This window comes from Carcharhinus amblyrhynchos, chromosome 26, assembly GCF_965287045.1.
Source record: "Carcharhinus amblyrhynchos chromosome 26, sCarAmb.v2.hapA, whole genome shotgun sequence".
Taxonomy (NCBI): domain Eukaryota; kingdom Metazoa; phylum Chordata; class Chondrichthyes; order Carcharhiniformes; family Carcharhinidae; genus Carcharhinus; species Carcharhinus amblyrhynchos.
In genome coordinates this window covers 37,410,771-37,432,263 of record NC_137349.1, presented here as the reverse complement: position 1 = coordinate 37,432,263, position 21,493 = coordinate 37,410,771, and the positions used below count along the sequence as shown (strand labels likewise).

At 42.9% G+C, this 21,493-nt stretch overlaps 1 protein-coding gene across 1 annotated transcript; it reads left to right on the top strand.

The window, feature by feature from the left end:
* Window positions 1-9,609: 9,609 nt before the first annotated feature.
* On the top strand, window positions 9,610-19,916 carry LOC145358862 (elongation factor 2). Its single transcript, XM_080213206.1, has 15 exons — window positions 9,610-9,741; window positions 10,911-11,125; window positions 11,425-11,606; window positions 11,964-12,175; window positions 13,067-13,245; window positions 15,107-15,212; window positions 15,441-15,554; window positions 15,859-15,997; window positions 16,907-17,102; window positions 17,426-17,684; window positions 17,773-17,880; window positions 17,966-18,319; window positions 18,565-18,747; window positions 19,072-19,204; window positions 19,553-19,916. Exons 1-15 carry the CDS (start codon window positions 9,739-9,741, stop codon window positions 19,744-19,746), a joined length of 2,577 nt encoding a protein of 858 aa, XP_080069332.1. The 5' UTR covers window positions 9,610-9,738; the 3' UTR covers window positions 19,747-19,916.
* The last annotated feature ends 1,577 nt before the right edge of the window (window positions 19,917-21,493 follow it).

Below are 21,493 nucleotides of genomic sequence, written 5' to 3'. Positions count from 1 at the left end.
TGTTGTGGTCACCTAAAGTGACTTTTTAAATTATGAATTAACATGTTTACATTTTTCATTTGAAAATTGTTTCAAGATTTCCTACCCTGGCTTTACAGCCACTGATCCATACAACCCTGTGGTTTCAACATTGAGTGCTGCAGCTTCTCAGCTATGGACACTGATATCTGCTGTCTATAATTGCATAACCTCATTTACTAAAAACCTACGCATTGCTCAGGACCCCAGTGCAATTCCCTTAGTCTGACTAAAATTTTTGTTCAGTGACTACTTAGACTATACTTTTGGCACACAAAGATCTCCAGATCCTGGGTATTGAAGCACTTGTATACAATCAGGTAAGACAAAAGTTTAAGCATGGGTTGAAGATTCCAAGTGATTTTCCCCCTCCTAGGGTGGTCAACTCGACAACATAGAATCCTACAGTGCAGAAAGAGGCCCTTTGGCCCATCAACTCTGCACCAAACACAATCCCACCCAGGCCCTATCTCCATATCCCTACGTATTATACCCACTAATCCCTCTAACCTACGCATTCCTGGACACTAAGGAGCAATTTCTTAGCACAGCCAATCAACCAATCTTTGGACTGAGGGGAAACCGGAGTACCTGGAGGAAACCCACGCAGACACGAGGATAACATGCAAACTCCACACAGACTGTGACTCAAGCTGGGAATTGAACCTAGGACCCTGGAGCTGTGAATCAGCAGTGCTAACCATGGTGCTACCTTGCCGACATGTGGCAAGATCATTTAGATCCAAAATGTTGACTCTTGTTTATCCAGCATTTTCTGTTTTTATTTCAGATTTCCGGTATTCGCAGTATTTGGCTTTTATAAACCATAATTTGTGTTGACTCTCAAGTATTGAATGGGAAGGAAATTTGAGGTAGTTTCTCAATACTGATAATAAGGCTCAATGTCATTTGATGAAAGAATGGTTCCCGAACTAACTAAGTAACCAAAGAGTCCTTTAAAGGCTTCCATTAGCACTGCAATGATGTTACTGTGAAAATCCCTGAACTGCTGCACTCAGGCGCCTGTTTGGATACACCGAGGGAGAATTTTGCATGGCCAGCACACCTTTCAGACTATGAGAGGAAACCCAAGCAGATACAGGGAGAAAGTACAAACTCCACGCAGCCATGGGGAGAAAGTACAAACTCCACACAGACAGTGACCCCAGTCAGGGACCAAACCCAGATTCATGGGCTATGAGGCAGCAGTGCTAACCACTGAGCTGCCCAGAAATGTCACTTTTTTTGAGTCTTTATTTCTGTGGAGAACATGAAGGAAAGTGAATTTCCTTTTCTAGAAGCGTTTCAGAAAATGATCGATGTTCAGAGGTTGACTGAGCACATGTGTCCTTGGAGGATGAATTATTTTGACCATTCTGCACTGAAGTTAATTTAAAGTAGCACAGAACTCAAATATACTTTTCCTTTGTGAAATGGAACTGATCACACCAGATCAGAAATTGGTACTTGGGCGTTATGCCTATCTGTAACTTCTGTATTACATTGCACTGTGATTTACCCTTACTGTTGAAATAAATCATTAATGAGGTAATACAATCTCCCACCTCAAACCTTGCAGCGTCAAGCACTTTACAAGCCACACAGCTGAATTTATTAAGCCATTACAACATTTTCTTTTGAAGATGCCTGTAATGAACGCCAGAGATTAGCAACAGGTGGTTAGCTCCCAAACCCAAGACTGTTTATGAGGGGGAATGCTATTCAGGCCATTGGGGAAGTAGGTGAGCTTGTGCCAGCTGAGTTTATGATATTCTGAAATTCTCGTATGCTGTATTAATTGTTAATCATATCAGCAAGCTCTTGTCATTCTGAATGAAAGTGATGTGAACTCATTCGGAGACTATCTTTGTCCTCAGATTGCTTTGCATAAGAGCATGAAGCAGGCCCCCTCAGAATTTATGTACACACCACTCGTTCTATAGATCAAATACCAGCCCAACAAAAGTAACACAGGCTCTGTCACCCAATAACCTTCCCTCTAAGTGAGTATGAACCATTGGTGGGCAAGTGAGGATGATGCTGGTTGGAAGGTCTGGCCCTGAGCAGAAGATCCTGGTCATGGGTAAGTCACCAATTCCAGCTGGTAAAAGAAGTTAACGGTATTATAGTTCACAGTAGATTGTAGCAGTTGAATGGTATTTTCATTTGAGTTCAACAATTTCAAGCTATAACCTTTTGCCCCATTCTGTTTCTCTTTGCAGAATTTTGTTTTTCTTTCGGGTAGCAAGCAAATTAAATTCGATTCAGCTTGTTTGATGTAAGGTGGTAGTGAACCACTTAGTAAATGTTCACTCCTATACCTAAAACTGGGTGCTAAAAGCCCAGATAGTTCCTTAATGAGGAGTTAAGCAAGTATTCATGAGGTATACCAGACCCTGTGCTTACTCTGGGGACCACTGCCATAGAAACTGCTGCTCAATTGGAAATGACATTCTCTCTGCAAACAAAGAATTATTGCAGAAAAACCTCGAGCTCCACTGATCACATCAGTACTATTATATTGATTCTCCCACAGCTTTGCATCCAGCTTTGGTTGTCATGCCAGGAATCCACGTGATAGCAGACAGGAATTGAAAATCTACACTACCAAATACAATAGCGAAATCGCACAGTAAATTCTTCAAATTTATAAACTATCAAAATAAAACGTAACTTCTTTTTCTCATCCACTAAACTGCTGAGATGAGGAGGCTTTAACAACATTGCTGCATCTATATTTTGATCTTATTATTGTCACGGTTTAACATAGTGAAAAGTATTGTTTCTTGCTTGCTTTATAGACAAAGCATACTGTACATAAAGCAAAGGAAAGGGTGCAGAATATATTGTTACAGTCAATAGCTAGGATGTAGAGAAAGATCAACTTAATGTGAGGTAAGCCCATTCAAAAGTCTGATTTCAGCAGGGAAGAAGCTATTTTTGAATCAGTTGGTACTTGATCTCAGACTTTTGTATCTTTTTCCTCACGGAAGAAGGTGGAAGAGAGTATATCCGGGGTGCGTGGAGTCCTAGATTATGCTGGCTGCTTTTCCGATGTTGACAGAGACGTGCCCTTCCACTATGCTTCCTGAAGGCGAATGCAACATGCTTCATTTTGTTGACATTTTGGGGAGAGATTATTGTAATTGCATCAGTTCATCAGATTCCCCATCTCTTTCCTGTACTCTGTCTCATCATTGTTAGAGATTTCACCCACAACAGTGGTGTCATCAGCAAACTTGAAAATCAAGTTGGAGAGGAATTTTGCCACATAGTCATCGGTGTATAAGGAGTATAGTAAGGGGCTGAGGACACAGCCTTGTGAGGCAGCAGTGTTGAGGATGATTGTGGAGGAGGTGTTGTTCCTTATCCTTACTGACTGTGGTCTGTGGGTTAGGAATTCTAGGATCCAGTTGCAGAGGGTGGAGCTGAGCCCCTGGCCACGTAGTTTGGAGATGAATCTCATAGGAATGATGGTGTTAAAGGCTGAGCTGTAGTTTATGAATAGGAGTGTGACATAAGTGCCTTTGTTATCTAGATGTTCCAGAGTTAAGTGTAGGGTCAGGGAGAGGGTGTCTGCCATGGAGGTGTTGAGGCAGTAGGTGGAGTGTAATGGATCCAGGCACTTTAGTAGGCAGGAATTGAATTGTGCCATGACTAATCTTTTGAAGCACTTCATAATTTTGGATGTCAGAGCCACTGGACAATAGTCATTAAGGCATGCTGCCTGGCTTTCCTTTGGTATCAGGATGATGGTTGTCTTCTTGAAGTAGGTAGGGATCTCAGATTAGTGTAAAGTGAGGCTGAAGATGTCTGCGAATATCCCCACCAGCTGGCCCGTGCAGGATCTGAGTGCTTGTCCAAGTACCCCATCTGGCCCAGTTGCTTTTCGTGGGTTGACTTTTGAGAAGGCTGTTCTGACATCGACAATGGTGACTTTGGATGCAGGTTTGTCTGAGGCTTCCAGGATGGCGGGTGTGCTCTTGCTGACCTCTTGCTCAAAACTGACATAGAATGTGTTGAGCTCATATTGAGTGGTAGCAATAAACTGCTGCTCCCTCACAGCAGGGACCCGGTTTGATTCCGGCCTTGGGTGACTTACTGTATGGAATTTGTACATTCTCCGTGTGTGTGTGTGTTTTGTCCGAGTGCTCCAGTTTCCTCCCACAGTCCGAAATGTGTAGGTTAGGGAGAACAAGGGGAGTAAATCCATGGGGTTACAGGGATGGGGTCTGCAGGCTCGATGGGCCAAATGGCCTCCTCTTGCACTGTAAGGATCTTATGATCTTGCGTGTGTTTAGTACTTCAAGTCCCAAACTAATTTGCAACCAATTAAGGACTTTTGAAATTGCTGCAGTAATGGAGGAAATACGAAAGCCAATTATCACAATCAGACACTTTGTAAAATGCACTTGCTGCTCTTCAGAATACTGTAAGAAGTGTCACAACACCAGGTTAAAGTCCAACAGGTTTATTTGGTAGCAAAAACTACTAGCTTTTGGAACGCTGCTCCTTCATCAGATGAGTGGGAGTTCTGTTCACAAACAGGGCATATAAAGACACAAACTCAACTTACAAAATAGTGGTTGGAATGTGAGTCTTTACAGGTAATCAAGTCTTAAAGGTGCAGACAATGTGAGTGGGGAGAGGGTCAAGCACAGGTTACAGAGATGTGTATTGTCTCCAGACAGGACAGTCAGTGAGATTTTGCAAGTCCAGGCAAGTCATGGGGGTTACAGATAGTGTGACATGAATCCAAGATCCTGTTTGAGGCTGTCCTCGTATGCAGAACTTGGTTGTCAGTCTCTGCTCAGTGACTCTGCGTTGTCGTGTGTTGTGAAGGCCACTTTGGAGAACGCTTACCCAAAGATCAGAGGCCAAATGCCTGTGACCGCTGAAGTGTCCACCAACAGGAAGGGAAGAGTCTTGCCTGGTGATTGTCGAGCGATGTTCATTCATCTGTTGTCGCAACGTCTGCATGGTCTCCCCAGTGTACCATGCCTTGGGACATCCTTTCCTGCAGCGTATCGGGCAGACAACGTTGGCCGAGTTGCAAGAGTTTGTACTGTGTATCTGGTGAATGGTGTTCTCACATGAGATGATGGCATCCGTGTCGCTAATCCGGCATGTCTTGTAGAGGTTGCTGTGGCAGAGTTGTATGGTGTCGTGGTCACTGTTCTCCTGAAGACTGGGTAGTTTACTGGGACAATGGTCTGTTTGAGGTTGTGCGGTTGTTTTAAGGCAAGAAGTGGGGGTGTGGGGATGGCCCTGGCGAGATGTTCTTCTTCAATGACATGTTCAAGACTCCAGAGAAGATGTCGTAGCTTCTCCACTCTGGGGAAGTACTGGACGACGAAGGGTACTCTGTCCACCATGTCCCGTGTTTGTCTTCTGAGGAGGTCGGTGTGGTTTTTCAACTGGCCTCAACTGGGATCTTGGTTTCATGTCACACTATCTGTAATCCCCATGACTTGCCTGGGCTTGCAAAATCTCACTGACTGTCCTGTCTGGTGACAATACACACCTCTTTAACCTGTGCTTAACGCTCTCTCCACTCACATTGTCTGTACCTTTAAGACTTGATTACCTGTAAAGACTTGCATTCCAATCATTATTTTCTAAATTGAGTTTGTGTCTTTATATGCCCTGTTTGTGAACAGAACTCCCACTTACCTGACGAAGGAGCAGTGCTCCGAAAGCTAGTGGCTTTTCCTACCAAATAAACCTGTTGGATTTTAACCTGGTGTTGTGAGATTTCTTACTGTGTTTACCCCAGTCCAATGCTGCCATCTCCACTTCAGAATACTACCAGAGAATCTTTTACTTCAATCGAGGCAGATAGGACTTTGGTTTAATATCTTATCTGAAAGATTCTAACAGTGTAGTAACCCATCAGCAGTGGACTGAAATTTCAGCCTATGTGGCAGTCTTTTGGAGCGAGACTTGAACCTTGTGACTCAGACAGGAATGCTACATGTAACCGCAACTGACACCTACAGGAGATACTCGTAACACTAAACCCAATAGACATGCTGGTGTAGACCTGAAATTTGCAACTTTTGTCTGTTGGGCTAAACAACAACAAAAAAAACTACTTTCAAAAGTGAACAACCTAAGAGACAGATGTTTTGTAATACTGGCAGGGTGGTGGATTATGTTACATGATGGCAATGCACTTAGTCAGGTCTGAATTTACACTCTCCTTGGCAGGTTCACTGAGGGCCAGTGACAGAGATAGAACTCTGGCACTAGTAGATTTAAAGCAGTCTCTAATTTGCATTGTGACGGTCGATTGGTTTGAGGGCAGGTTAGCTGGGAGGACTCTGAATTATCTATGCCGAGTACTGACTACACCATTTGGGAAAAGCTAATGTACGCTGCTGCAATCAGCAGATTTACTTGCAAATAATTTTAGATCAACACATTACCTTCAATGTTCACGAATCATAACGAATAAGAAATGGTAAAAGATTTTAGCAAATATTTGAATGTATCAAAGTTTTTTTAGAGGAGATGGATGGATCAGGAAATAATTGGTCACAATGATGTCTCCTGGCCATTTTGGATGAGATCCATTCAAGCAATGAGACATTTAACATTATTCACATTATATGTATGGAAGCAGTAGCAAAATGCTGGAAGAGTAACACTTAAATAATTCAGTTTATTTAACGTTGAATCAGAACAGGCTGGCCTATTTGAGTATGGTTTTCAAATAAAATTCTAATATAGGAATTGTCTTGGCCACTCCATCATTGTTTCTGTGCTCTGCATTATAGCAAGACTGCACAAATCAGTTAGAGTCAAACAGCACAGAATGAGGTTGTTTGGTACATTGAATCCACTGCTGTTTTTTTTGTAGAACCACAAGCCCACTATGCACATCCCCTTCTCCCCGCAAGTTTATTTCCTTTAACCACCTATCCGATTTCTTTTTGGAATCATTGATCATCTGCTTCCATTACCCTCATAGACAAGGGATTCCAGGTCATGACCACTCACTGTGCAATAAAAGTTCTTCCTCATATCCTCCTGAATCTCTTACCCGTAACTGTAAATCTATGTGCTCGGTTCCTTATACTATCAGCTCATAGGAACAGTTTTACATCAACAACCTTATCTAAACCTCTTATAATCTTGTAGACCTTTATCAAATGTCCCCTCAACCATCATTCTTCCATGCATCTCCAATCTAACTTTGTAAATAAATCCCCGCAACTCTGGAACTATTCTGGTAAATCTCTCAGCCTCTCAAGGACCCTTTCATTATTTCGAAATTGTGAGGAATTGGATTCTGAAGTCTTGCTGGAGCCTAAAATAGAGCTTTACGGAAGTTCAACAAACTACCCTGCTTTTGTACTCAGTACCTCTATTTATGAAGCCAAAGATCCCACCTGATTTGCTAACTATCTCAATATGACCTGCTATTTTCAAAGATCTGCAAGTTAACTGTCTCTACATGTTGTTTAGACCTGTACATTAAGTCTATATTGCCTCTCTCTAGCCCTTCTACCAAACTACATCAACTCACACTTCTTTATTAAATTTCATCTGCCATTGTCTACCTTTTCTGCTAGTCTATCAATATCCTGTTGCAGTAAATTGGTATCATCCTCACTGTTTGCTACATCCCTAAGTTTGGTATCATGGGCAAATACTGAAATTTCACTGTGTTCTAATATGCAAGTCTTTCATACATATTTTGAGAAAGCAATCTGAAACATCCTATATGACCATGGCGTGCTTTCCTTCCTTGCCTTTGAGATGCTCCCTTATTTTCACTTCCCCCACATCTAGTCCGTGTCAGGATACTGTACTTTCAATTCCAATTTTATTTCCTGCTTTTCACTCTAACTCACCCTCACAGTTGCTGGAGGCTGCATCTACATCTTCATCACCTCATTCAATGATTTGTGTCATTAATTCATGGTTCAGGTCTCACTGCAGTTCAGGAGTGTGGTGATGACAACTGTTCTGCACATTCAGGCTTTTGTTGACTTGTGGAAGTCTTTCTTGTCAAACACTCACTGCCATAGATTGTAGAAGGCTGAGTTGACACAGCTGACGTGGAGATGCCGGCTTTGGACTGGGGTAAACACAGTAAGAAGCCTCTCAACACCAGGTTAAAGTCCAACCAATTTATTTGATAGTAAATTCACAAGCTTTCAAGGTTTGCCCCTTCGTCAGGTGAATGGAGAGTTCTGGTGTCATTTAACAGCACACACAGGTAGTGTGACATGAACCCAAGATCCCGGTTGAACCCTTCACGACACACGACAACTCAGAGTCGCTGAGCAGAGACTGATAGCCAAGTTACGCACACATGAGGACGGCCTCAATCGAGATCTTGGGTTCGTGTCGCACTATCTGTAACCCCCATGACTTGCCTGGGTTTGCAAAACCTCACTTACTGTACTGTCTGGAGACAATACACATCTCTTTAACCTATGCCTAATGCTCTTTCCACTCACCTTGTCTGCATCTTTAAGACTTGAATAGCAGGTTAGTTGTAAAGACTCACATTCTAATCAGTAATCTGTAAACTGCATGTGCTGTTACATGCTGTGTCTGAGGCCAGAACTCTCCATTCACCTGAAGAAGGGGCAAACCCTGAAAGCTTGTGAATTTACTGTCAAATAAATCTGTTGGACTTTAACCTGGTGTTGTGAGACTTCTTACTGTGTTGACACAACTGATCCAGTGTTGGATTTCATCATCCGTTGCTGCCTAGTTATGGGAATTGCTCAAAATATGCTCAAGCCTCTCCTTCAAAAGAAAAGGGAGGTAGAATATTTGGCTGACCAGACGTGAATTAATATGAGTTTAGTTTTGGCAACATTCAGGGATGGGCTGGACTTATTGTCTGCAGAGTTGAAAAGATTAAGAAGTGCTTGTAAATCAATAGCCTTCTTTCCTCTGCCTCACTTATACCTCACCCTTCCAAATTCTGAAGAAGTCATGGTCAATTCAAAACCGCTGCGGTTTTGAATTGACTATGACTTCGTCACCAATTCTGCACCTTAACACTACATAGGACGGCACAGTGGTTAGCACTGCTGCCTCACCGCGCCAACAACCTAGGTTCGATTCCCGGCTTGGATCACTGTCTGTGCTGAGTCTGCATGTTCTCCCCGTGTCTGCGTGGGTTTCCTCTGGGTGCTCCGGTTCCTCTCACAATCCGAAAGAAGTGCTGGTTAGCTATGCTAAATTCTCCCTCAATGTACCCAAACAGATGTCGGGGAGTGGCGTCTAGGGGATTTTCACAATAACTTCAAGTCTACTTGTGACTCTAATAAACTTTTTCTGCACCCTCTCCTTTCATTCTCTATGTACGGTATGCTTTGTCTGTAATAGCACGCAGGAAACAATACTGTCACGTGACAAATCAAATCAGCTGAGGATTTTCAGCATCTGCAGTATTTTAAATTTTATCAGAATCTGAAAGTGATGATTGAATACACTTGTGATGATTGTTGATCCTGTATTCTTGCTGAGGGATTTCTGGTGCTTGGTAGAAGGTGGGCGTTGTAGTTTGTCCTCCCGGCCTGTAGCTGGCGGCCTGTGTGGGAGGACCGGGGCTACGGCGGGGATCACGTGACGCAGCTGCGGCTGGTAAAAGGCCGGAAGTCGCTGGAAGTGGTCCTTTCCTCATCCGCCCGTCCTGTGAGGCGGATAGAAGCCGGAGCCTCAGCGCCAAGCAATCCACCGCAATCCGGCAAAATGGTGAGGCATCGGCAGGTTCCGGGCAGCGGGCCGGACGCGGGGAGCCGGCGGCTAATTTTTCAGCGCCATATTGAGGGAGGATGCGTGGCGGCGGGTGCCGATATCGCCCCTTCTTCACGGATGAAGGAAAGGGGGGGGGGCCCGTGGTGACAATGGGGAGGTGTAGGCCTCCGTCCGGCTGATGCGCCCGGGGCTGGTAGGAGGGGACTTATTGAGGAGGAGCGAGAAGGGGATATTTGTGCCGCCAGGGCCGGGCTTTGCCGGTGTCTGGGCCCGCTGGGTGCGGCTGTGCGTCACTCGGGAGGGTGGGGGCAGGGAAGCGGATCCCCGGGATAAGGGGGGGGGGGGGGAAGCGGTGAGCGGCCTCTCTTTGCCACGTGGAGCCCGGTGTCCGGTTGCCGCAATCCGGGCGATGGGGTGGGGGAATCAGTCGACGTAGCGGTTTTGTCCTTGTGACGCCGGGCGGCTGTCAGCCCATCCCCTCCCCGGGCTGGAAGGTGAATGTCGCGGGGACGTGCCTCCTTTTTCCCCCTCCCCCCCTTCCCGGCTGCCGGCCTGTTTACTCCGCATTGTGTTTGGCAGCGGTACAGCCTTGACTCATCTCGCCCTGTTGAATAAGCAGCCAGGATTGATTGCGGCACACGGTATACAGTTAACGTGATCAGGTTTCCAAGAGCTGCTCGTCTTTGTGTTTATAAAAGCTTCAGATCAACCCCTAATGCAGGATATAGATCCGCCGCCCCTGATTTGAGCTCAACCATGGTGTGTTTTGACTTCAATTTATTCATGTTCGTTTTAAAATTGGGAGAGAGATTGCTCCAGACTGCTGATTTTTTTTTTTGCAATGCGGCGTTGGTTAGCAATAACGGATAAATCTTAGTGCTGCGCTGTTTTGTGGTGTAATGCAGTCGCAAAATGCCCTTTGGGGAGGGGGGGTGGGTGGTGATAAAAATAAAATATTCGTGATATTGGACCTGTCTCTCTGAAGGACTAACTGGACCAGAGAAAGGAAAAAGCCACATTGCGAATGTCATTGTTGGCATGAAGACGCAAATGATGCAATAATTTTATCAAATCCTTGTGTACATAACTTGCTTTGCTGAGCTGTTTGACTGGCTGTCTTCTGGCCATGTAATTGGTACTTCTACTGAGACACTGTCATTTTTCAGGTGAACTTCACGGTAGACCAGATCCGTGCCATCATGGACAAAAAGTCCAACATCCGTAACATGTCTGTGATTGCGCATGTTGACCATGGCAAGTCCACCCTCACTGACTCTCTAGTGTCAAAGGCCGGAATCATTGCCTCCTCACGTGCTGGTGAAACTAGGTTCACTGACACTCGCAAGGATGAACAAGAAAGATGCATCACCATTAAGTCTACGTGAGTAGTGTTTTTCTTGATTAGAAGGCTGTATTATATGTTACTGGAGGCTTCCAGTTTCTTGAGTGGTATCACAGTTGTCTGCCAGAGTGTGTGGGCACAGGATATAACTCTGACCTGGCTATGACCTCACTGTTCTTTGTGTACACTATTTCCTTACGTCATGATCTCGTTAGCCTAGGATGTCAGTTCTAATATAACTGCATAATGCACCATAATTGCTACTCTTATTATTGGCACATTGAATGCTGTGTTGTATTAAGGGATTGTATTATAATTTTGAATATTTTTGTGTGCAGTGCCATCTCCCTGTTTTACGAGCTCAAGGACCAAGATTTGGCTTTCATCAAGCAGTGCAAAGATGGCAGTGGTTTTCTCATCAACTTAATTGACTCACCCGGGCATGTTGATTTCTCCTCTGAAGTAACGGCTGCTCTTCGTGTAACTGATGGTGCACTAGTTGTGGTGGATTGTGTCTCTGGTAAGTGTCGTGAGAATGATGGGCCACTATTGTGCACCATACTGAAAAGTAAATTGGGTTTTAAAAGGGAAAATTTTTGTGATTTTTTTTTAACTAATGGATTACTTGAGGTCGAGAACGGCCACTGATCCTTCAGTTTCTGCTGAAGTTCTTGGGAAGTGAGATACTGCCTTCTGCTGAGAAACTGTGTGTGGCTGGAACCAGTAACTGAATTTGAGAATTACAACTGGCCCAGCTTCATTAGTCACTTCACAGCTGGATAAACTGATGATTAATGGCAGGTGGCACTTAGTAATCATAAAACTTTAGTTCTAAATTGAACCAGTGACCTGAAATGGAATTGTCACACGTTTGCAGGGGTATGTGTACAAACTGAAACTGTGCTGCGTCAGGCCATTGCTGAACGTATCAAGCCTGTGCTGATGATGAACAAAATGGACCGTGCCTTGCTCGAGCTGCAGCTTGACCCCGAGGAGCTCTACCAGACCTTCCAGCGTATTGTAGAAAATGTCAATGTCATCATCTCTACCTATGGTGAAGATGAACATGGCCCAATGGGAAACATCATGGTAAGAGTGGAATTTGTGTTGAGATTTCATTACTATCAATATCATGTATACCCAATACCAATGACTAAAACAACTCTTTTTAAACTTATTTAGCAGTACACCCAATTTTATAGTAGTCCCTTTTTTATTTTCCTCTCTATTGCCATCAGTTACGATATGGAGATGCTGGTGTTGGACTGGGGTAAACACAGTAAGAAGGTATTGTGAGACTTCTTACTGTGTTTGCCATCAGTTGTTGGTGCTTGAAATATTCCTATGCTCAGACCCCAATTTGATGGTTACCTGATGAACCTTTCTGGCTTGACAGTACATAGGAGTAGGCATAAGCCATTTGGCCCCTTGTGCCTCCCCTGCCTTTAACTTGACCATAGCCTGATGTTCTATCTCAACCATCTTCCTGCTCTATCTCCATATCTCGATGTCATTAATATCCAGTGCCATCTCCACTGCACTCTGGGATAAGAATTCCAACATTTCACCATCCTCTGGGGAGTGGGGAGAATCCTCACTTGGTCCTAAATGGCCTGCTTACCTTTAATTCTGACTGTATCCTGCTTCTAGATTTTTGTTCCCCCGACCAATACTCAATGGGCTAAATGTATCTTGAAGCCTTTCACTGGCATTTCTTCAGTTTTTCTGTTCCTGCTGTATATTTTAGTGTTCTTTCTATTTTAAGGGAGGGTTTTGGAAGGTAATGCAAAACAAAATACCAAACTCTAGAAATCTGAAGTAAAGTGTTGGAAATACTCAGCAGGTTCCTTCCTGTGGAAGGAATAACTGGATATGGCTCTGGATGACTCTTAGGACTTGCCTTATATCATCCCTTGGCTTGTTATTCATTGTTTTATGCCACCAGGCCAGCTCTAATCTTAACTTTTGTTTTTCTTTCAGGTTGATCCAATTTTTGGAACAGTTGGTTTTGGCTCAGGGCTCCATGGTTGGGCCTTCACCCTGAAGCAGTTTGCAGAGATGTATGTTGCCAAATTTTCTGCCAAGGGTGATTCTACCCTTAGCCCAGAAGAGCGTGCCAAGAAAGTAGAGGATATGATGAAAAAATTATGGGGTGACAGGTAAGCTGTTGACATCTTGGTTTTTTTGCGATGAAATTAGGACACAAAATACTCTGGGCAAGTTATTTAGGCGTTGCTGGCTGAGCCAGCATTTATTTTGCTTCCCTTTGAGAAGGTGGTGATTAACTGCTGCCTTGACCTGCTGCAATCTGTGGTTGAGGTACTCCTGCATTGATGTCCTGGAGCTGAATTGACAAAGCTCCACCAACCACCATCCCTTCCTGCCAGCTGTAGCCCCAGTCAGTGGGGGACTTTTCCTGCTTCCCATTTAGCTACAGTTTTGTTAGGACTCCTTGATGCCATGCTCTTGAACGTTGCCTTGATGTCAAGACCAGTCATTCCCCCCTCTCCCTCACCTCTGCACTCTGACCTCACCACTAAAGTTAGTTTATAAATCACAAGGAGGCTTACATTCACACTGCACTGAAGTTACTGTGAAAATCCACTTGTCACCACACCCTGGCTCCTATTTGGGTATACTTTGACAGAGCATTTAGCATGGCCAATCCACCTAATCCACACACTGGAAGTATGTGCAAACTCCACGCAGACAGTGATCCGAGGCCAGAATTGAACATGGAGTTCTGAATTTGTCCATGTTTATACCAAGACTGTATAATGAGAGCAGAACCAAGCTGACTGTCAGTGAGCAAGTCATTGTTAATGGCTCCTTCCATCACGTTACTCATGAGGAGTATGCTGATGATGTGGTAATTGGCAGGGTTGAGTTCGTCAGCCTTTGTGGTATTGAGTGCCCCCCAACTGTTTCCGAATATCACGTGAAATGAATCAAATTGGTTAAAGATTGGTAATTGTGATTCTGGGCATTTCTGGAAGAGACTGTATCATCCACTGGCAGGCTTAGATCGTGGAATCACTTGGCTTTCTGTATCACTTGTTGCTCTCACTGTTTGTCACGCAAGCAGCTTCACCAGGTTGACACCTCATTTTTGGGCGTCTGGTGTTGCTTCTGGCATGTCCTGCTGCACTCTTGATGTTTCAGATCTGCAGCCTTGCATCCTTTCTCTCTATTGTCTGATGGTGTTTCTAGCATGCTGTGCTCACTTGGAATTGCAATGTTTGTACTTTGTCACATTTTACAGCAGGACACATTTAGTTTAAATAGAAATTACACTTGGTTGTGTAATTGAAGTCCACCTGTGCACCATCTAGGATTGAAATATTGTATTTCTTAGGTCATAGAACCCTACAGTGCAGAAAGAGGCCCTTCGGCCCATCAAGTCTGCACAGAACACAACCCCACCCAGGCCCTACCCCCATATCCCTACATTTTATACCCACTAATCCTTCTAATTTACACATCCCTGGAAATTAAGGGGCAATTTCTTAGCATAGCCAATCAACCTAACCCACACAACTTTGCTATTGTCAGAGGCTGTTCTCTTTTAAACATTTAAACAAATGTAATCCATCCCACTTGTGCAATTTTCTGCATCAGGGAGTGCAGCCCAAAGATTTTCCTTTTCCAGTCCCAAATATCCAGCTGAGTAAGATTTTGCTGCATATAAGTAGGCGTTCCCATGTAAAATGCCTTCGGGGTTGCTTGATTACTTACTACTTCTTGATCATATTTTATAGTTAGTATGTTGTACCTGTTGCTTATTCCTTTGTATAATTGATCACTAAGGAGCTTCAAAACAGTTGGTGTGGTGGGCAGTGCATCAGAATAGATACACTGGCAGCAATGAGCATTCTTGTTACTTTAATGTTTATAATGTACCATGTCCTTTTGCTTAACTTAGTTTGAGATTTCTTTATGGAAGTCGGGCCTTTTGCCAACTTCTAGAAGGGCTTTAGAAAACTGGCACTAAATTTTTCATACGTTTTCCTTTCTATTCAGGTATTTTGATCCAGCTGCTGGAAAGTTCAGCAAATCTGCTAGTAATGCTGATGGTAAGAAGTTGCCCAGAACCTTTTGTCAACTTGTCTTGGATCCTATCTTCAAGGTAAGATGGCAAGCTAGCGCATGGAAACTAATATGATTGATTTGGAGCTTGATGTGATGACCTACCTGTAATTTCTTCACTTTGACCTGACTGTTCAGTGATGAAAACCAATTGTCTGAAGCTCACAGTCTCATCTGTTGGTGCAGAGGGAACTGTTGATGTAATATGCCATGGACTGATCTTGGAGATCTTTCTGTTAAGTAATATTGGGGGGTTTTATTCACACAGGTCTTTGATGCAATTATGAATTTCAAGAAGGAAGAGACTGAGAAATTGATTCAGAAGCTTGACATTAAGCTGGACAATGAAGATAAGTCCAAAGAGGGCAAACCACTGCTAAAGGTGAGTAGTCCTTCATCCTTGTTATAGGGAACTGAAAGAAGCATCTTAGTGCTGTTGGCCATTTCAAGTTCACACACTTCAAGATTCAGTAACTTGTATTAACTTGCTAGGGATCTGCCAGCATTAGTGCACATTACCTCTTCCCTTGCTGCCATCTGAATATTGCTTGTTTTATGCATACAAGTCCAAGTGCCCTTTTTAATAATTGACATCTGATTTCCCTTGTTATAAACACCACTGGCTGTAACTGCCCTGATTTCTTGTCTGGTGTCTTGATCTTTGAAACGTATTGTCTTTCATGCAGGCTGTGATGCGTCGCTGGTTGCCTGCAGGAGATGCTCTATTGCAGATGATCACAATTCACCTCCCATCACCAGTCACTGCTCAGCGATATCGTTGTGACCTTCTGTATGAGGGACCCCCTGACGATGAAGCTGCCTTGGGTAGGTTAAAACTGTATTTGCAGAGACAAAATTTTCAGGAGTTGAGAATCATCAAGTTTAGCCTGAGTAAACTTGCCTCCAACAGAGTTGCAGAGTTAATGTCCTGAACACCTTTTGGGATATTGGTGCACCACTTCATAACATATTACCTGACATAGCTTAGCTAGCCTGTTCATTCCTTTCCTTTCCCTTTCACCATTTCTCCCATCCAAGGTAGAGGTTCTGTTGCAACTGCATTCTCTTGCTCTAGCTTTGATTTCCTAATGGTTTTGTTACATGTTGTAGATGTGGATTCTACAAATGTTCTTCGACAAGCCCCATTTAGTATTTTAAGACCCACTTCTATAATTTGAGAATTCCATAGCAAATTCCATTATTTTACACTTTCAGTCCCAAATCCAAGTCTGATGACTTCAGACTAGCTTTACAGTCTTGTTTCCCTCCATTCTTGAGGCTACCCCATCTTCAGTTACCTTTTTACCCCAAATCCAGGTTCATTTTTTCCAGAACTCCATGTTTTGAGTTCATCCAGTCTGGTTTCTTATTGGTCACAAGTTGAATCTACTTACTAGTGGTAAGATATCTCTGTGTGCAACACCCCCCCCCCCCCCCCCCCCAAGTGCCTTCATCATTATCATCTGCATGAGAATACATGTCTATTTATTTTATGTAGATAATTGCCTCTAATGACTCCCTGTCTGCTCCTGTTATCCAAGAAGCAATCCTTGGCTCCACCTATTTCTTGTGTAAATGCTGTTCTTCAACAGAAGCTTTCAAAATCATGTACATTGACCCTCAGACTCCTTCAATGACTGTTATTTTGAATGCTGAAGAATTTCACTTTGTACTCAGTCAGCTGGACAAGGTTGGTATTGAGAATTAACTTGAGGCTTATTTCTTTCTTATAAGGCATCAAGAACTGTGATGCAAAAGGCCCATTGATGATGTACATCTCCAAGATGGTGCCCACAACTGACAAAGGCAGATTCTATGCCTTTGGCCGTGTCTTCTCTGGTGTTGTTTCTACTGGCCTAAAGGTCCGAATCATGGGACCAAACTACACTCCAGGCAAGAAAGAAGACCTTTATCTGAAGCCTATCCAAAGGTTGGTATTGAGTTGTAGGTGCTTTCCATGTACTGTAACTATAAAAAAAAATTCAAATCTAAATCCTTGAATAAGGATCCACAGTGTTAATTTTAAACTGTAATTGCATGAAGTTAGTAATTGGACCAGCTTTTAAAATTTGTCTAAAATACTTGAATGCCTATCACATGTATTGATGTGGGTTAAGTTATGCCTCTTAATGAAAAATAATGTGTAATGTGGGAGTCAAAAGTAGCATACAAGTGTTAGATTGCTTAAATGCTGATTTTGGGATTGTTTCATTAAATTGTTTGAGCCCTTCCTATGTCTTATTTGATTTACAGAACAATTCTGATGATGGGTCGTTATGTAGAGCCTATTGAAGATGTGCCTTGTGGCAATATCGTGGGGCTCGTTGGTGTTGATCAATATCTGGTGAAGACTGGTACCATTACCACATATGACCAAGCTCACAACTTGAGAGTGATGAAATTCAGTGTCAGTCCTGTTGTACGTGTTGCTGTTGAAGCCAAAAACCCAGCAGATCTGCCCAAGTTGGTTGAAGGTCTGAAACGCCTTGCTAAGTCTGATCCCATGGTTCAGGTTAGTCTTTCGCACGGTTCTTGATGGTTAAATTGTCTTGGTTGGGTAAAAACATTCTTCATTGCTAAGTCTTTGTCTCTTTCTTTAGTGTATCATCGAGGAATCTGGTGAACACATCATTGCTGGTGCTGGTGAGCTGCATTTGGAAATCTGTCTGAAAGATCTTGAAGAGGACCATGCTTGCATCCCCATTAAGGTAATGGCAATGGGTTTGCATTGCATCCATGCTGGGATCTTCTGCTGACTTGAACTGGCATAACATTGGTTTTTTTTTAACCTAGAAATCTGACCCTGTTGTGTCTTACCGTGAGACTGTTGCTGAAGAATCCAATGTAATGTGTTTGTCCAAGTCTCCCAACAAGCACAATAGGCTGTACATGAAAGCTCGACCAATGCCTGAGGGCCTGCCAGAAGACATTGATAAGGGTGAGGTTACTGCCCGTCAAGAGCTCAAGCAACGTGCCAGATATCTTGTTGAAAAATACGAATGGGATGTCTCAGAAGCCCGTAAGATCTGGTGCTTTGGACCCGATGGTACAGGCCCAAATATGCTGATTGATGTGACTAAAGGAGTCCAGTATCTCAATGAAATCAAGGACAGTGTTGTTGCTGGATTTCAGTGGGCAGCCAAAGAGGTGAGTATTCCTTATGAGTTTTGCATCATAACTTAGAATGTTGCACCTAGAAGTTTGGCTTTGCCTTTCCACAAGCAGAACCTCAAGAACATTGACAGAGTCAGATACATGGTGGCTCAGGAATTGCAAATAGATTAATATAACCAGCTATGAAGCTTGTTATATCAATCCAAGCACATGATTTTTCTTTGATTTCAAGTTTGTGCAGGCAAGCTTAGAGTGTTAATGCTTTCTACTCCTTCTAGGGTGCTCTTTGTGACGAGAACATGCGTGGAGTGCGATTTGATATTCATGATGTAACTCTGCACGCTGATGCTATCCATCGTGGTGGTGGTCAGATCATCCCCACTGCAAGAAGGTGTCTTTATGCCTGTGTGCTGACTGCCAATCCTAGACTCATGGAACCAGTCTATCTGGTTGAAATTCAGGTACTGGGACTTATTGTAATTTGGGAGCATCAAATCTCCAAAATATAGCTTGTGCTTCTGCACACAATTTACTTTGTTTCAGTAGTGTATATTACATATTCACTGGTGATGTCTGGTCTAATTTTTGTTTGGCTTGCAAATGGGGTGTCTGAACAGATTCTTCTAATTCGGCTCAGTGTCAGACATTTCCATTTGGAGCTGGAGGCACTGTCACTTGACTGCATGAGGCAGTGAGATTCTCAAGACAATGGCATCTGATTTGCATGTTAATCCAATGTTGTTTCTGAAGTAGAGTAATGAATGTAATGATTCCTTGAATTACAGTGCCCTGAACAGGTGGTTGGTGGTATCTATGGTGTACTGAATAGGAAACGTGGTCATGTATTTGAGGAATCTCATGTTTCTGGCACACCCATGTTTGTTGTCAAGGCCTACCTACCCGTAAATGAATCATTTGGTAAGTGATTGATATTTTACCTTTTTGAAGTGATTGTCCGAGTGGTACAGGAGTGCAGTGCTTGTCTGTAATATTCCTTTCCCTGTTCCTCCATTTGAGTGTTTCAATCGGAATTGTTGTCCCAGCAAAGCTATATTGGCTCAGGGCAGTTTTTTGTTCTGATGAATTGCCAATGTTGAAGGTCAGTGAGTGGTTTCTGCAAGGAAAAGTATGTAAATTGGGTTTGTTGCTCCTTGAGTGCACTTTCTGGGGGCACTTCCTGCTGTGCAGCATAGATTTGTAATTTTTGATTTTGGTTTAATTTGCAATATTACGACTTAAGAACGGTTACTCTTTTTTTTTATACAGGCTTCACAGCTGACCTGAGGTCCAATACAGGCGGCCAGGCTTTCCCACAATGTGTCTTTGACCACTGGCAAATCCTACCTGGTGATCCTTTTGATGCGGCTACCCGCCCAGCCCAGGTTGTGGCTGAAACCCGTAAGCGCAAGGGCCTGAAAGAGGGCATCCCAGCTCTGGATAACTTCCTGGACAAGTTGTAATGTTCGACTGCACATCATTGGAAATCTGACACACCATTGAACTAATTAGTGAATTTTAACATTGCCAGATTAGACATGGTGATGTATTGTATTGTACCCTTGCAATGAGATTCACTGCAAAAAGAATGGACATCTTAGTGGCATAAATTAAAGAGAATGTTTACCTCGTATTTGGGTTCTTCTTTATTGCATTGCTGCGTCAAGAACCATCTTGTGCCATGCTAGCTATATACACTTTCCTTTATTTTTCATTAGGTAACTTCTTGTCGCCTGGTCTGATATTTATTGCAATTGCCAGTGCAACATTAGGCATACTGTGCTTTTTGAAGTTGGGGGTTTTCCCGTTCAGGGTTTTCATTCTGGAAACGAAACACTATGGTATGCACAGCAAGTTGTACAGCAGTGGACTTTGCAGAAAGTTGGTGAGAATTACCTTCAGTCTACAGACTGGAGGCTAATGGGAGTTTGTAGCACCTTGGAAGTGAGTTTGACTGTCATTAACATTTGTGAAAGATGAAAATGCAATAGATTGTATTGGTGTAAACAATAAACTTTAATATAATTGCAGTTGTGTACTTCTAGTCAGTTTTGCCTATACTTTCCTGTCTGCTTGGCCTACTTTTCTTTTGGGTTAGGTGTTTTGCAGTGAAGAGAATTTTAAAACATGTTGAATATTAGGTACCCAAAAATGATATCATTTCTCAGTTTTAACAAGTTCGTCTCTGAAGTAGGTAGGTTCCTGCCATTTAGAACTTTCACACCCTGCTGTTTTATGAATTATTCCAATGAAATGAGTTGTGCAATGCTTATGCAGTGCTCCAGTGTTCAGATTGTTTAGTCTGAGCCCCACTTATTTTCTGTTCCTGGCTCAAGCTTGAGGAAATGTTGGTCTTTGAAAGTTGATGCTTCTCAGCAGTGATTTTTCTGCTTAACTTGCTTTTTCCCACTGAGTTGTTTTGGGTTAACTGTCCCATCTGGTTTTACCACCTACAACTGTGCAGTTAGTGAAAATTCTCAATTCAGCATCCTGCAAATGCATTCCCTGCTGTCTTAAGCTGTGCCTTTTGCCTTGGATTTTTGTTGAGTTCTCAATTCCAAATTGCAGAAAACTTTGTTCACTTGTTTTGCAAATTTTTGAATTCAAAGAAAGAAGCAGACTTTTTGGTTATTGCTGAAATAAGTACAGCTTTTTCATGACCTTCAGAATTGAAGACTTAAAGTAGTATCCTTTATCATTGTGAAACGCATTGATTGGATCTTTCCAGATTTTTTATCATCACTGTGATAGCATTGAAGAAGTAACTTAAATGTCATGGTTATTAATGGAAAGGGAGAAAATTCTCAACCAGCTGATCGAGGAATTCTCTGAATTATTTTTAATGCTTGTCAAACACTTGCAACAAGCAAACCTGCTAATTGTATTCTGAGATCTGCTAGCTAACTTGGCAGAGTCTGTAACCTCCCTGGTTTGTCTCCACAAACCCTAGGTAGATTTCTATGCTGAGTGTAGGCATCCACTGTTATCTCGCATAGGTTAATAAGAATTCTGTAAGAGGATTAATATCCACTTGGAAGGGTGTATGTTAATTAGGAATAGCCAGCGTGGCTCTCAAATCTGTTGAAATTGTCAGAAATTTGACTGGATGAGGGGAGTTGATGTGGTCTCAATTTTTGACCAGGGAGACAATTTTTAAAGCGCACAGAATTCCTAGACACTGCAGATGTATTAAAACAAGCTTAGTAATAC

Excerpts from the sequence above, each read along its gene's own strand:
- LOC145358862 (XM_080213206.1), top strand. Across the intron at positions 11,126-11,424 it reads TGCATCACCATTAAGTCTAC|TGCCATCTCCCTGTTTTACG; the intron begins GTGAGTAGTGTT and ends TTTTGTGTGCAG. Across the intron at positions 17,881-17,965 it reads ATGCTTGCATCCCCATTAAG|AAATCTGACCCTGTTGTGTC; the intron begins GTAATGGCAATG and ends TTTTTAACCTAG.